At 41.2% G+C, this 17,482-nt stretch overlaps 1 protein-coding gene and 1 long non-coding RNA gene across 2 annotated transcripts in view; one reads left to right on the top strand and one right to left on the bottom strand.

Moving 5' to 3' along the window:
• The window catches only part of LOC139464157 (chitin synthase chs-1-like), a 29,611-nt gene extending 19,758 nt beyond the window's left edge, over positions 1-9,853 (top strand). The window contains exons 9-15 of the mRNA XM_071245686.1: positions 341-440; positions 1,578-1,734; positions 2,893-3,109; positions 3,865-4,065; positions 5,127-5,524; positions 7,712-8,207; positions 8,790-9,853. Of these exons, the coding sequence (XP_071101787.1) occupies positions 341-440; positions 1,578-1,734; positions 2,893-3,109; positions 3,865-4,065; positions 5,127-5,524; positions 7,712-8,207; positions 8,790-9,853 (2,633 nt within the window). The remainder of the gene's footprint in view (positions 1-340; positions 441-1,577; positions 1,735-2,892; positions 3,110-3,864; positions 4,066-5,126; positions 5,525-7,711; positions 8,208-8,789) is intronic.
• A 2,296-nt stretch (positions 9,854-12,149) lies between these two features.
• Positions 12,150-15,938, bottom strand: LOC139463387 (uncharacterized). Its single transcript, XR_011653043.1, has 3 exons — positions 15,857-15,938; positions 14,561-14,696; positions 12,150-12,250 (listed from the first exon to the last, which is right to left on the bottom strand). It is a non-coding gene; the product is annotated as an uncharacterized lncRNA (long non-coding RNA).
• Between the last annotated feature and the right edge of the window lie 1,544 nt (positions 15,939-17,482).

Consider the following 17,482-nt stretch of genomic DNA (forward strand, 5'->3'; position numbering starts at 1 on the left):
TGATATATTTGATATCAAAAGACACGAGGGTGAGATTTTATTTATCATCCAACATCATTTTTCCAACTTTTTCAGTTTGTAGACAGTAATTAGCAGTGTCTTAGTATAAAAAGTACTGCTTACAGCTTCAGTAGCAGAGAAATTAGTGATGTCATAAATGATTGTGACGTCATGGTAACAATGACGTCACAATGGTCTGCAAAGCATTGTGATGCGATTTCATTGCAGCGATATCTACAGTGTAGATATCGCTTGATCTCACCCAAGCGATATCTCCTGTGGGAGCCAGTTTTGGAAGATAAATGCTATATGTACTACGCCATTGATTTTACATTTACAGCCAACATATTCTTCGACAATGCTTTCTGTGGGAAAGGGCCAAAGAAGACAGTCAACATGTATGTTAGGCGTCTCGCCATGGCGATGCAACAGGCATGCAGGTGGGTATCTATAGTTATCTCAACACCCATACTTCTCCAATGTTGGTTGGTTGGTTGTTTAACGCCGCACTCAGCAATATTCACGCTATATGATGGCGGTCTGTAAATAATCGAGTCTGGACCGACCAGACAATCCAGTGATTAATAGCATGACCATCGATCCACGCAATTGGGATCAATGACATGCATCAACCAAGTCAGCGAGCCTGACCACCCGATCCCGTTAGTCGCCTTTTACCACAAGCATAGTCGCCTTTTACGGCAAGCATGGGTTGCTGAAGACCTATTCTACCCCGGAATCTTCACGGGTCTCTCGGATGTAAACCCGGAATTGTCTATCACGTTTTTATTACGTTATTCTAGAGGCATGGAACTATGTGTTTAAAAGTTGTAGACATTAGACATAGTTAGAGATCGAAGATCAATATAGACAGTTATTTGTGAGATCCGCTTTCACCTGGTTTGGTGAAAAACAATTTTCCTTGACGTGGCCTGTGGATCGATCCGCCGATATTCCTCTCTCCGAACAGAAGCTCCACTACCAGAGCCGTACAGTAGAGAAGAGAAGGCAAAGTTAAATGATAATTGCTTAATACTGTATTTCCTCTATTAGACGCCCGGGCTTCTATTTATTTCGGACAAGCCTTTGAGGCCCGGCGTCTATTAGAGGCCCGGCTTCTATTTTTTGCACTGAGTGAGTGAGTGAGTGAGTGAGTTGGGTTTAACGCCGCTTTTAACAGTATTCCAGTTATATCGCGGCGTGTCAGCTTAATGTGGGAGGAAAGCCCGAAGTGATGCAGGTCTCCGACGTGTACCCCTTCGGTGAAACCCACGAGCACGGGTATGGTGCTGACAAACCTAGAAACATAATCGGGGCGAACCGGGATTCGAACCCACAATCATAGGTTTCTGGCATGCCCAAGGGACGCAACTCTGCACAGCGAATCACGGCGCCTTAGACGACTGGGCCATCCGTGCCCCCTTTTTGCACTGAACAATTGAGGCGTCTATTAGAGGAAATACGGTACTGACCTTCGGCCACTAACGACCATCTGAGTAAAGAATACATAGGTGTTAATATGTAAATGAGTTGACTTTAATACATATCTTAATTTGTTTTATGTCAATGTGTTGCAGAGAGGTGCTTTCGGAGGTTGATATAACACTGGAATCGCCCAAGAAAGTAAAAACACCTTATGGAGGCAAGCTAGAATTTACTTTGCCGAATGATAACAAACTCATCGTACACCTCAAAGACAGTAAAAAGATTCGGCGTAAAAAGAGATGGAGTCAAGTAAGTATATATATATATGTATAGACTATGTGAGTCAAGTAAGTATATATATAAAGAATATGTGAACATATCGTATTATTATGCCTTTTCCGAAAATACCCCACAGCCGTGTCAACAAAGTTCGCTGATAGATAAAGATTTGTCGATTACTGGTTTGAACCGGTTCCTAACTACCTGTGCTTGTCTAAGATTTTGGGGCGGTCCGGAAGCAGCGTTCCCGGGTTCGATTCCCGACATGGGTGCACTGTGTGAAGCCCATTTCTGGTGTCCCCCGCCGTGTTGTTGCTAGAATATTGCTAAAAGCGGCGTAAAACCATACTCATTTACTCTCTCACTCACTTAAAGATTTGGAGGTCAGGCTCGGTGATGGCATTGGACTTCGTTCGTAATATAATCACTGCCGCGTTAAACGGCAAACAAATAGAGAATCTCGTCCGAGTGTCTTTTGATATCAAATATATCAACACGAGTTTTCCGACTTTTATCAACGAGTGTTGATATATTTGACATCAAAAGACACGAGGGTGAGATTTTATTTATCATCCAACATCATTCTTCCAACTTTTTCAGTTTGTAGGCAGTAATAAGCAGTGTCTTAGTGTGAAAAGTACTGCTAACAGCTTCAGTAGCAGAGCCCTTAGAAATGTCATTTGATTGTGACGTCATGGTAACCAATGACGTCACAATGGTCTGCAAAGCATTGTGATGCAATTTCATTGAAGCGATATCTACAGTGTAGATATCGCTTGATCTCACCCAAGCGATATCTCCTGTGAGAGCCAGTTTTGGATGATAAACACATGTTACCACCAGTTGTTAAGTACACCTACTTCATGTTGTGACCGCACTACAGCTGTAACATGAAACAAGAATAAAGAATTCTTCTATTTACAGCAAACTACGGATATAACGAACACGCTTATAACGAACTGACGGATATAACGAACTTTTTTTTTGGTCCCGACTATTTGCTGTAGTTATGCTGTATATATGCTTATAACGAACTACGGTTATACCGAACTAAAATTAGTAGTCCCCTTGAGTTCGTCATAACCGTACTTAACTGTAATGACAAATGGCATTTGAAAGCTAAAGAAAAACAACTTTAAAATCTTAAGACCACTAACTGACCCGAGGACACCCTGTGCCTGTTTGTAGGTGATGTACATGTACTACTTCCTGAAGCATGGCATAACGGACAATCCACTCTATCAAACCGAAGAGGCGCGAATGGTAAAGGCCCAAAACACTTTCCTCTTGGCCCTTGACGGAGATGTGGACTTCCAGCCTGATGCTCTTCGGATCCTTCTCGACAGGATTAAGGTCAACCCTTACATAGGAGCTGCCTGTGGCAGGATTCATCCTGTAGGCTCTGGTAGGGAATACATATGTTTAGTTCTAAAGGGGCAGGGGTGGCCCAGTCGTCTGAGGCGCAGAACGCCAGAAACATATGATTGTGGGTTCGAATCCCGGTTCGCCCTGATTATGTTTCTAGGTTTGTCAGTACCATGCTCGTGCTCGTGGGTTTCACCGAAGTGGTAAACATCTGAGACCTGCATCACTTCGGGCTTTCCTCCCACATTAAGCTGACACGCCGTGATATAACTGGAGTACTGTTAAAAGCGGCGTTAAACCCAACTCACTCGCTCACTAGTTCGTCCCCGAAAATAAAACATTATTTCTCCTTTCAAAGGAAAATGTTGAATCTGTGACCGATTTTTTAAAATGTTTTGAACCAAATTTGGTGCGTGTGGTGTGTGTCTCACACACACACAGACTTTTAATTATTCTGCCTCTTAAGAACTACTTTTCATGAGTATATCAATTTCTTTAAATACTCTCACAGACAGGATTTTGTACGTCTTGATCAAATCTTAAGCACTCATCTTCTACAAAAACGGATTAACGTATAGGTGTCATATTTCACTGTGTAGAGTGCAGTAGTGACCGGATCCGGTGATTGTGGGTTTGATTCCCAGATGCGTCATGTTCTCGTGGCTTTGTTTGTCAGCGCGATCATGAGCTCAAAGTTGTGAAAGCCAAGACCTGCACTTTGTGCTTTCTCCCTCAGTCTACAAGCCATGCAATATGTGAAATACTGTTAAAAGCGGTGTTATTGTATGTTTCCAGGTCCGATGGTGTGGTACCAGAAGTTTGAGTATGCAGTGAGTCACTGGCTCCAGAAGGCATCGGAGAACGTGCTGGGGTGTGTCTTGTGCAGTCCCGGATGTTTCAGCTTGTTCCGGGGCTCTGCTCTCATGGATGCCAACGTGATGCGATCCTACACCAAGACCGTGTCAGAGGCCGCAGAGAAGATACAGTACGATTTGGGTGAGTTAGTTAGGGATGAAGACGTTAGGCTATTGTTGTTGCAGTTGATTCTGAGCCAGGAGTTTGTTTGTCATTCTAAACGTGCATTTTATGTATAAACAAGTAAAACTGACGCATCTTTAGGTCATTATGAAAACCCAAGAGAAATTAGATATCAAGCATTAAGTCGGAGAGTGGTTTCTCCATTATACATCCCATACATACACCATATGAGTGAATGAGTGAAATTTAACGTCACATCGGCAATATTTCAGCCATATCTTGACGATGCACCTTATGAAACTGCAAAATAAATTACACATTGTTAAACACCTCCATAAAGGCATAGAACAGTCATTGTTCTTCTCCCAACGAAATAAAATAATATATCTCAATCAATTGGACTACCAACTGAAAGTGCTTTCAGGAATCTTGTTTGTTTGTTTGTTTGTTGTTTAACGCCGCACTCAGCAATATTCCAGCTAAATGATGGCGGTCTGTAAATAATCGAGTCTGGAACAGACAATCCAATGATTGACATCATGAGCATCGATCCACGCAATTGAGATACGATGACATGCATCAACCAAGTCAGCGAGCCTGACCACCCGATCCCCTCAGTCGCCTTTTACGACAAGCATAGTCGCCTTTTACGGCAAGCATGGGTTGCCGATCAGCTAGTCTACCCCAGATCCTCACGGCCCCCTTCAGGAATCATTTCGATACACCTATATCTGCATGAGAAATAGTTTTGTTAAACAGTCCACTGAATGACTATATCAGCTTGTGTTTATGAACCACTATTAAATAGTAATGATACCAGGTTTCGAGAAAGGGTGAGCCCACCGGTGCACCCTTCACAAACACATGCAAAGGCAATTCAAGTGTCCATCTAAACACGCGGATCATATGTACAGGTCAGAATAGTGAACTGCATCGGACAGCTTATGGTCACTAATGAAATGGAAATGTCCTCCACCAGCTTTTTTTTGAAAGCTTTACATGCTGTAACACTGATCAAACAACTTTTGAGCAATAGTCGTATGACGCATGTTACTTAACTTTCTTACACTTTACTCAAGGTGAAGACAGATGGCTGTGTACTTTACTTCTCCAACAAGGACATAGGGTAGAGTACTGTGCCGCATCAGACTCCTTCACCTTTGCCCCGATGGATTTCTTTGAATTTTTCAAGCAGAGGCGACGATGGACGCCCTCCACCATGATCAATGTTCTTGACCTTATCATGTCCTGGAAAACTACTACCAGAAACAATTCCGACATTTGCTTTCTCTACATCACCTATCAGCTTGGACTGTTTGCCTCGTCAGTCGTCACCCCCGGGACGATCTTCATGCTTATAGTCGGGGCTATCAGCTCCAGCTTTCAAGCCATTACCCTTACGACGTCATTTCTCATTAACTTGGCCCCCCTGATCATATTCGTCATTCTCTGTTTCAAGGCCAGTACAAAAGCCCAGGTAAGGTTATCCCGTCAAATGAGTATTCACTTTTGTTATCCTCCCGGCATATAATACGGGGGGATATAGCTATGGGCATGTCCGTCCGTCCGTCCGTCCGTCTGTCTGAATCGTTTCGGAGCTGAACTCGAAAACCGTTAAATATTTCTTCATCAAACTTTGCATTTATATCACTTAGGTGGTGAAGTTGTACCTTTTGCTATTTTGCAATTTAAGAGATTTTTATTTTTTACGTTTCCATTCCAACAAGTTGAATTTGGTGGTGTTTCCGGAGTTTAACTCAAAAGCTGTTAAATACTTTCTTACAAAACTTTGCATGTCTACCAGGCACATACTGAACTGGTGCCTTTTGCTATTTAGGAATTCTATATTTTTTTATGTTTCCATGGCAACAAGTTGGACTAAGGTTCTATAGGGTTCGTTTCCGGAACATAACTCAAAACCCATTTAATTCTTTCTTACAAAACTTTGCATGTCTATCAGACTCATGCTGAACTGTTGCCATTTGATATTAAGGAGTTTTAGTTTTGCAGCTATTTTGACATGGGCTAAGAGAAATGTTGAGTCAGTTACCTGGTTTGACAAGGATATGATATTCTATGATGTGTCATATTTACTATTTACACTGTTCGTGTATTGCAAAGGCGATATTTTCACAACGATTGTAAGGTTTATTGTCTCAAGAAAAGAAATAAGTGACAAAACCCTTTCTATATCTGCATGAAGCAGAGTCGATTGTACCATTCTGACTATATAAACTATAGAAGAAATGAAAAAAATTAATATATTTTGGTTTTATATCGTGCTTTATTGGATGATTTCTGTGATAAGAGCAGCAAAGACAAACTTGGAATTTGACATGTCCTCTCATTTTCAAAGATACACAATAGAGAGAATTTCACCCTTCCTGTATTTTTTAATAATGTTTTGTTTTTGTTTGTTTGTTGTTTAACGCCACACACAGCAATATTCCAGCTATATGACGGCGGTCTGTAAAAAAATAAAGAGTCTGGACCAGACAATCCAGTGATTGACATCATGAGCATCGATCCACGCAATTGGGATACGATGATATGCATTAACCAAGTCAGAGAGCCTGAAGACCCGATCCTGTTAGTCACCTTTTACCTATATAGATCAATACGTCAAGTTGATAAAGGTTTCACACATTTATTCATTATATTTTAAATCAAAAGACGCGAGGTAATATCCAGTATATCATATTACCAAAATTATTCTTCCAACCTCTTCAGTTTGTAATTGATAATAGGCAGTGTCTTGTGTGGAAAACGTAAGGCGAAACAGCTTCAGCGAGATTAGTGAATTCATTTGATTGTGATGTCATTTCGATGCAATCTCATGCAAACTCACTTGAACAACATCTTCTGCAGGAACCAGTTTTGGATAATGTGGATGAAAAAATATGATATTTTTCTGGTATCAGCGCGAAACTTTAATCCTGCGTGTCTTTCATTTTCATTGGCGATACAAATAATTTTCAAAATTCCTGCGTCTCTGTCATTTAAAATGACATGCTTGACATCCGACGTGTATTGCAGAGACGAGTTAAATGTGTATCCAGAAGATCTAGTTGTTTGTTGGTATTTGGGTGGGACAAATAAGTGCTTTTGTTTATAATAAAAACATTTTTAAAATCCTACCTCTCTCCCCACTTTAGAGAAAAAAGTGTTTAAGGCCCTTTCGTAATGTAAATGTCAAATAATTCACAAAGTGGTTTGGCAAGAAGCATTGTGAATACAAAAGTTGAAATCGATGTAAATATGTCCCCATGAAATACGACCCGTAAAGATCCGGGGTCTTCAGCAACCCATGCTTGCCGTAAAAGGCGACTATGCTTGTCGTAAAAGGCGACTAACGGGATCGGGTGGTAAGGCTCGCTGACTTGGTTAATGCATGTCATAGATTCCAATTGTGTGCATCGATGCTCATGATTTCAATCACTGGATTGTCTGGTCCAGACTCGATTATTTACAGACCGCCGTCCTAAAGCTGGAATATTGCTGAGTGCGTCGTTAAACAACAAACCAAACCAAACCAAACCATACTGTCTTCTAAATGCCTATAATACACACACACACACACACACACACACACACACACACACACACACACACACACACACACACACACACACCTGTCTTCTCATGTTCTGACTTTTGTTTCCAGTTGACTTTCGCTCTGATTCTGACAATATGCTACTGCCTGCTTATGACAGTGGTGTTGGTCGGCATGATCAAACAGGCAGCCGAAAGTGGCTTCTGTTCCGTCTCCACCATCTTCCTGACACTTGTGGCCAGCATCTTCGTCATCTCTGCACTGCTTCATCCCCAAGAAATAACGTGCCTCTTCTACGGCGTGCTGTACTTCTTGCTCATCCCCAGCACCACGCTTCTCATGGTGATTTACTCCCTGGCCAACTTGAACGACGTGTCGTGGGGGACCAGAGACAGCGGTGAGTCCAAGGAGGCCAAGGAGAAAGGTCAATCTAAAAAGAAAATGAAACCTGCAAAGAGACTTCTGTCAAGGTTGTCAAGGATAATCATTGATGGTCCTGATGCAGAAAGGCCTCTTCTTGAAGAAAAACAGAAGGACAAGGGTTGTCCATTGAATGAGAAATGTAAACAGGAGGAGCTTTCGAAGGGAAAAACTGATTTGCCAGACAGTAAGTGAACCTTATTTTTGTTACCCTCTTTGTTGTATTTCACTCGTTGTAACTCCAGTTGTGCTTCCTCATCCTATAAAAATCACGGCCACATCTTTTATCATGCCATTTCTGAATTTGTTGTTGTTTTTTGTTTGTTGTTTAACGTCACAATTTCTGACATATAGCTGAAATATTGCTGAGTGCGGCGTTAAACAAACAAACATTATACATATCACACAATTTGCCTTTTTTTTAAAAAACAAAACATGTTAATATTGTTTCTAATAAATTTATGCTGACTCATACAAACCTTTTCCATGTAACCCTGTGTATATTTTTATTGATATCGTGTTATTATGAATCCATCTATAATTACAAGTAACGTTCCAGTGCGACCTTCTATGAAGGTCCATCTATGGAGCCATTGATGCTAGAACATCTCTTGAGATTATGCCATCCGCCATAAAAAAATATGAAACTTTGTGAACAACCAATCTTTTACACGCACAAGATTTAATTTTTTTAATGATGCCAAGTTCACAATTCGAATTTTTTAATGTTTGGAACAAGACAATAACCCATATTTGTTTCCTACTACAGAAGATGAGATCAAAGACATCTGCGACCTTTTGGATCCTTACAAAGGCGTCTCTGAGGAATTGACTGAAGAAGAAAACACATTCTGGTTAAGCCTTATGAGTGAATACCTAACGCCTATTGATGAAAAGGATGCCAACCTTGCAGACAACCTGGCTGCACTTCGGAACACGTCGTGTCTCGGGTTCATTCTCATCAATGCTGTTTTTATCATTCTGCTGTTTGCACTTGAGAGCATTGCACAGTATACACCAAACATGGCCTTTGAACTGCCCTGCCCAGATGCTACATTCAAGCCGGAAAAGGTACAGCCATTGTCAATAGCTTTCATAGTTGTATTTGGACTTTTATTGGTAGTACAATTTGTTGCTATGCTGTTTCATCGGTTTTCAACCTTGTTGCAAATTGTTGCTGGAAAGGAAATTAATTTTGGACACATTTGCAAACAAAAAGGAACCGATAGCGAAGTTCAGCATAACGATTTGAGCAGACTTATAAATGACTATAAGAACAAGTGCTCAGAAACCACAACAATAATGACGGATGACGAGAGGAAGGAGGACAGGAGACGAAGGAGGGATCGGCAGAGTACCATGAAACATGACTTGGGGAACAAAAAACTCTGGGATAAAATGTGTCAGATAGCAGTTAAGTTGTACAAAAGTAAGCAGGTCGCCACACCTAATTTCTCCGTTGAAGATGATGTGAAGAGGGAATTTGAACACCTGTCCTTGATGTCCAGGAAGACGATAGAAAGTCTGGTGAAGAAGGCAGTTGAACAAGTGTTGCAAAAGGTGGATGACAAGAACGTGATGCCGTTTACACAAACGGTTTTGACGGAAATACACAAGGGAGAGAATCAGGTTCCCAGAGAAGCTAAGACCATAAATTCAGTGTTTGGGTTGACAGTTTATGACAGGGCACGCCGTCAAAGGAATACTATTCTTCCTAGAGGAACAGTAAGATCATTAGGATATTGGAGCGGGTCAACGCGAGAACCTTCACCATATACACAGGAACTTGATGACATTGAAGAAATAGAACCTGACTATGACTCGAGTGAGTGAGTGAGTTGGGTTTAACGCCGCTTTTAACAGTATTACAGTTATGTCACGGCGTGTCAGCTTAATGTGGGAGGAGGGCCTGAGGTGATGCAGGTCTCGGACGTTTACCACTTTGGTGAAACCCACGAGCACGGGTATGGTTCTGACAAACCTAGAAACATAATCGGGGCGAACCGGGATTCGAACCTCAATCATAGGTTTTCGCTCTGCACAGCGAATCGTGGCTCCTTAAACGAATGGGCCACCCGTGCCCACGACTATGAATAGGAAAATTTCTGCTGGAGGTGTAATAGATGTATCATTCCACACTTGGGATTTAATAGCGACAACCCAGTATTCCTTCACACAAGTACATGTATTCCATAAGTAAAATATAGGAAATTCAACAAAACTCTAGTTAAATATGTTTGTGAGTGCTAAGGATTCATTTATCAAGTTAATTGTAAAAACTAGTGAAATGGTGTGTTAAATTAAGGTATGCTGTGACTTCATATCCAGTGCGTGTTCACCCATTGGGATTCCGGATAAGAGTATAGGTCCCCAGCTACCTATGCTTGTGGGAAGAGTTGGCTGTAGGATCGGGTGGTCAGGCTCCGTGGCGTGACTGTTTGTCATCACAACTTAGTTATGTGGATCGATGCTCATGATGTCAATCACTGGATTATCTGGTCCAGATGCCATTATTTACAGACAGCTGTGTGTGTGTGTTAAATAAGCCATGCTGGGATCATTTAAGTTGTGATAGTTTCACTATTTTTAATTGAGGGTAAAAATAATCTTGCCTCACCAACGACCTGATCACCTCCAACCTAACGTCACATACAATACATACGGGACCAAACATAAAAAAACAATTCTCTTCAGACTGTTCGATAAAATAAGGAATACCCTCCCACAAAAATGACATTATGTTTTTTTTAAATTCAGGCCCATAAAATAAATTAAAAAATATCGGGTTTTGTGATTGTAGCTGAAAATATATATAATCTCGATGTACACTCCCAGAACCCTCTCACCGATTATGATATGGTCGGTCCCTTAAGACCCCAACGTAAATATTCTGTGAGGCAGATATGGCAGCTATTCAGAGAAGATGTCTTAACTATGACGCTTCGCTTGTCAACGTGACGCGCTGAACTGTGAATTGTACTCTTTAAAAAGTGGGGGATACTCGGAAATATCTTAAAAGTTCCAACATTAAAAGAGATATAAGTTTCTAGTAATATTTGTATGATAATAATGAAAAAGTTAGGAACACATTACAGTCGGTAGTGGAGTATGACAGTAGACGTTATGACCGCCAATGATCTTGAAGGCCGATAGGGGTAACATGGGAAGTTTAATTTTTTGGATCAGTAGTGCGTAATACTGACATGATTTGACAAACATTCATTCACTCGCCACGGCATACTGCGCGTGAGTCTCCTAATGGCGATTTCAGAGAGTCTGTCCGACTCTTCTTGCAGCGCCTGGCCAAGTTCAGCCAACGTGGTCAGCGGCCTATGACGTTGACGTCCACGCCTCCCAATCATGTCCCGGATGTGTTCAGTAGGGGAAAGGTCTGGGCTCATTGTTGACCCTGGCCTTCTATGGATGTTGTGCTGCTGGAGGTTAGCATTGACGATTCGTGCACGGTGAGCATGGGCGTTGTCGTCCTGAAAGACAAGACGTCGACCCACACGCCTTGCAAACGGGACAACAAAGGGTGTTGTCCCGATGGCACTGCCCTGTGACCCTTCCTTGCACAGTATGGAGTTCGATCAGTCACAGTGATGCCGACCAACACCAAAACCGATCCACAGCCAAATTTGTCATGAGGTCTCAGGTTGACATTGGCTTGACGTTCATTTCAACGTCGCCAGACATGATCACGCCTATCAGGGAAGTCCAATGTGTAACGTCCAAGATTATTGCACTTATATAGCGACGTGCTGTGTGTACTAGTCCGGACTAATGCCGATTTTATAGCGCTAGCCCAGTGAGATACCATGCCTAATTTTAACATGAATACCCCACTCACAGTACACGGACGCCGAGTCGACCAGTCCTTGTTTTAGCTCCTTGTTTTTTCACATACACATCATTGTATACCCATTGTATGCCATGTGTTTCCTTGTTTGAATCAGAGTGTTTGTGAATAAACTCGTATGACAAATATTCCAGTGGTCGTTGTGGTAGCCTAGTGTGCAATGGGTGGAGGTCCGGTGTTCCCCGCGAAAGATTAAAGACGAAAAATATCACTAATGGGAATAATTTTCCCTTTTTCAACTTGAAATAAATAACAAACTTAATCGCTGCATCGTTCTAAAAACATTGCGTTTATTAACTCTGCAGTGTCATATTACAGACGTTTACTTCCTTCTGTTAGCCCGTCAGTGTGGTGTTGTAAACATGTCCTGCCTGCAATAAAGCAATGTCTGGTTAAATACAAAAAATATTATTAATTAATGCACGTACGCACGTACGCACGCACGCATGCACGCACGCACTCATGATAAATGAATTTGCAACCGCATGACCTCTAGAGTGTTTGAAATCTGTGCCGAATATTTAAAAAAAAAAAAATTCAATTGTTCCTAAATTTACTTTGTCTTACATTGCTAGATCACAAGGTGACGACATTGAGATAATTCATTTGACTGTTTAAAAATCAGTTAAAAGTGACATTGTAGACACGTATGAAGGAAACGTTTGACTTGCTCCACTTAAGTCGACTCTCCACTAATGTAAGGAACCGAGCAGCATGCACTTAACCCGGCTCCTACTCGATGCCGATTTTGTAGTGCTAGCCCACTGAGATACCATGCCGCAGTTTTAACATGAAAATCCCACTCAGACACAGTATACTGAGCAACAACAAGTACCATCTTTTAATGTATTTTGGTATGAAGCGGCCGGAAATGGAACCCCGGGCGGACGCTCTATACCAAGACCACGGAGGCGGTCTGATTTAAAGAAACCTGCCACCGACTACAATGCATGCCCTCAACTAGCGTTATCTATAACTGTTCTAAATCTTCACTGAATGTTTAAAAAATAATTCCTCCTGTCTGCATGTGTTACAGGAATTAGTCGTCCCTACAGACCATGGCGCCAGAGGGTTCATGGGCCGAATCTGTCTGGCAACATGGCCTTTTTCAGAAGGTGCTTAGCACATGTATGTAGCTTGGAGTTGAAAACTGGCCCAAGTCTGATTAAAATCAGATGTTAGTTATCTGGTTTTAATGAGATTGAGATTTAATGAGATGGGCCAACACGTTCATTCCATAGTTTTTCTTTTAAGTAGCAGCATGGCCAATGTTCGTCTTCGGCGACGCGTTTGGCTATGCAGAGTTGCGTCCCTTATTTCAAAATTCGCCATGATTGTGTTTCTAGGTATGTCAACACGACACCCATTATCATGGGTTCCATCAAAGTAGTAAAGGTCTTCGACCTGCATCACTTCAGGCTTTCCTCCCACATTAAGCTGACACGCCGTAATATAACTGGAATACTGTTAAAAGCGGCGTCAACCCCCACCCACTCATTCTATTCGAAGGTTTCCAGTCCTTGACACTCACAGTTTTGTTTGTTTCTTTGTTGTTTAACGCCGCACTCAGCAATAGTCCAGCTACATGACGGCGGTCTGTAAATAATCCAGTCTGGACCAGACAATCCGGTGATTGACATCATGAGCATCGATCCACGCAACTGGGATCCGATGACATGCCTCAACCAAGTCAGCGACCCTGACCACCCGGTCCCGTTAGTCGCCTCTTACGACAAGCATAGTCGCCTTTTACGGCAGGCATGGGTTGCTGAAGATCTAATCTACCCCGGATCTTCACCGGCCGCCACCCATAGTGGCAAGTTGCGCCAGCAAACGCCTAACAGCGGGATGGGGGATTCTACACCAGGGCCAAGCAATGGTTAGATACCCTGATGACAGTACGGTCTGTAGAACCATTCAAAATTATACATACCGAAAGTATATACTCAGCCATACACATGTCTCTTGAAACTTTCGTTTTTCACCTCATCACCCTTCGCTATATACGCTCTGAATGGGCCTGGCTCTGGTTCTAATGTGTATACTACTACTTGTATAGTTCATTCTTGTTTTGGACATACATTAAACAAACATATGCAATCATTTGGGGGCGGTCGGGTAGCCGAGTGGTTAAATCGTTCGCTCGTCACGCGGAAGAGCCGGTTTCGATTTCGATGTGTGAAGCCCATTTGTGGTATCCCCGACCTTGATTTTGATGGAATATTGCTAATGGCGGAGTAAAACCATACTGGAGGGAAAGTTTAAATATTTAAAAGAACATTTATAAGAATACGGAAAAGATGCAGAACTTCAGCACAAAAGAACGGTTTGACAAAGAAGATGCAGATAATAAAGTTCTGTTTCCTTGGAAAATATTAATATTTCAGCAGCTGAGAATCTGAATTAATATTTCTTTCCGAACAGTAAAAAACATTTTTAAAAATCGTCTACTAGTATTTCAAAGGTCAAATTAAAGAATTGTACATTCATAGTATTGAAAACTATACACTTCAAACGACAAAGAACGCTACCTCTTGTAACTAACTGTTTTGAGTTAATAGCTTTTTCATAATATTCAAACACCAATGATATTATTATTATCTTTATTATCATTATTATTATCGCAATTAAGGAAAATAAAAGCCTGCATGTGTCTTGGGATAAGCGTTTTAAAAACTTACCAGTGGTCTCTGCAGTAGGTTCGGCAATGTTCGTTTATTTCCGGCGTGGCATGGTTGGGCCAGGTGGCGTTGTTGTCTTTATGACACTGCATCTCACACATCTGCCAGGGCAGGACGAGCTGACACATCACGGGGCCTGGGGGTAGGGGGCACTTACTTGGTCATTGTAAACATGTGTACGACCGTATAAGAGTGTAGTCATGTCATTCATGATTGTACATCTAAATGGTACCACCACCATGCACTACCACCACCACTACTACTACTACTACTACTACTACTACTACTACTACTACTACTACTGGGGACACGGGTGGCCCAGTCGTCTAGGGCGCCGCGATTCGCTGTGCAGAGTTGCGTCCTTTGGGCACGCTAGAAACCTATGATTGTGGGTTCGAATCCCGGTTCGCCCTGATTATGTTTCAAGGTTTGTCAGCACCATACCCGTGCTCGTGGGTTTCACCGAAGTGGTAAACGTCTGAGTTCTTCATCACTTCGGGCTTGTGACACTCCGTGATCTAACTGGAATACTGTTAAAAGTGGTGTTAAACCCAACTCACTCACCCATTCACTACTACTTCTACTACTGCTTCTACCACTACTGCTACTACTACCACTACTACTACTACTATCACTACTACTACTACTGCTACAACTACTACTACCACTACTACTACTACTGCTACTTCTACTACTACTACTACCACTACTACTACTGCTACTACTACGACTACCACTACCACTACTGCTGCTGCTACTACTACTACTGCTACTGCTACAACTTCTACTACTACTACTACTACCTCTACTACTGGGGTTGAAGTAACGTAAAACAATAAAACGTGTTAACAGTACTCAGCAGCTAATGACAAGATGTAAACCAGCTGGGGACCCATGCAGGAAGCAGAAGTATTGTAAGTCCCCGTCGTCTTCTCTTTGGTGCTGGCTATCTATTAGTCTATAACCTGAGTTATATATATTGTGTTGTCGTTAAACAATCCCATCTTAGTATTGTTTTCTAGCTAGTTTTTTGACAAACATCTCTGATACATTACGAATCATTTTACTGCCATTTGATGGCATGCTATTGGAAAACAACTGCATTACTTTGTCCATTCACAATATGTCTTCAAATATTGCCAATGTCACTATACATCTGAACTCACTCACACCGCCACACCCCGCTCCAGTCGGTGTACGTATGCTATGTTACAAAACTATTGATAAAAATAATTGGATCATATAGCTAACTTGCAGATATTTCCAGGATGGTTTGTAGACTTAGTTTGTACATACCAACAATCAAGACAACCAAGAGGAGTCCACACAGGCGAGACATAATGCTTGCTCTCACTTGAAGATTAGCGCATTATTTGACGGCGTGCAGTAGCCACTGATAAGATAACATGGTGCTATTCTGGTGTATTATTCTTATCTCGCAGTTGGGTTTCTTTCAAATTCGATTGAGGTTGAACGGTTAAAAGGTTGAACTGACATTTTCTCAAAAGGAATAAAATCACTCTTCGATCAACATCAGACCACAGGTGAACCTATATTTTCATCATAAGCTGATTGACAGTTCTGTTTTTTCATCACGATTGTCTTCACGTGTAACTAAGTATTTTTTTATGTAGATTTGAGACCCTTTGGGATAACAACAACGATATAACAAAAAACAAGAACAGTGTAGTTCACTTTAGCTGGTTGTCAAGTTTGGATCAGGGTTATAGAGAAAACCACCCATGCAAAAATGGACCCAGACATTCCGGTAGAAAATGGCCCCAAACTTGAGTGAAAATGACCAAACATTTTGGAGAAAATGGCCCCATATATTGGCGAAAATGGCCCCGAATATAACACACTTAGCTATATACTTGTATCAAGCCATCTTCCTGAGGCAAGAGAGTTAACTGACTATAAAAGTCCAGTTCCCACCCTAACCTACGAAAGCCTATTACGGCCAAATTCATTGATAACATTTTTTTTTATTTAAAAGTTGTAATTACAAGTTATAAAGGTGTAATTGCAACTTGTAAAGGTATTATTACAAGTTTAAAAAGTTGTAATTACAAGTTTAACCATTGAACTCCTTATAAATTCAGAATAAGGGGCAAATGAACATATCTTGGAGGGAGGACGTCTGTCCCAAATGGCATCAAGAAACATAAATAGAAAAGTGAAGTTGTATTATGATTTGGGGCTTGCACCAACAGAAATATTGTGCTTTCTGGCATTAGCAGACAATGTTGTTATCATTTTGTTATTCATTTTGTCAGTTACAGACTTTTCAATGCCCAATTCATCTAAAAACATCTAAAATTGATTGTCCTCGTCCATACTTCTAAGTCTGTCCTTCAGGCAATACAGAACTTGAAATGTTTCGATCAGTCAGGGAAATTTCACATTTCTAACTCATACTTACACCTTTTCAAACCTGTAATTACACCTTTCAAAACTTGTTATTTCCATTTCTAAACTTGTAATTACGCCTTTAAATCTAGTTATTGCACCTTTAAAAACTTGTATTTTCATCTTTTAAATTTGAAATTACACCTTAAAAACATGTAACTACAACTTTTTATAAGTCGTAATTACACCTTTTTAACTTGTAATTACACCTTTACAACTTGTAATTACAACTTTTAAATAAAAAATGTTTGGCCCTAATAGGCTTTCGTACTAACCGAAGTAGGCTGGGATTATGGAGTTACATTTTGGCTGGACTAATGAGTTTATGCATAGTCCAATAAAAATCGTGCACTGAAATTGAAATCCGGTTCGTAAACTGTCGTGCAGATTTTGGTCGATTGCAGGATTTGCAATATATGTGCATCGCCAACTCGTTGTCAGCAGGAATTTTGCAAATCTTTTCATGTGTTTAGTTAAGGTGCTCACGTGATTTGATGCATTTCATGATATAAG

The sequence above is a fragment of the Haliotis cracherodii genome, unplaced genomic scaffold (assembly GCF_022045235.1).
Source record: "Haliotis cracherodii isolate W230 unplaced genomic scaffold, xgHalCrac1.p SCAF_16, whole genome shotgun sequence".
Taxonomy (NCBI): Eukaryota; Metazoa; Mollusca; class Gastropoda; order Lepetellida; family Haliotidae; genus Haliotis; species Haliotis cracherodii.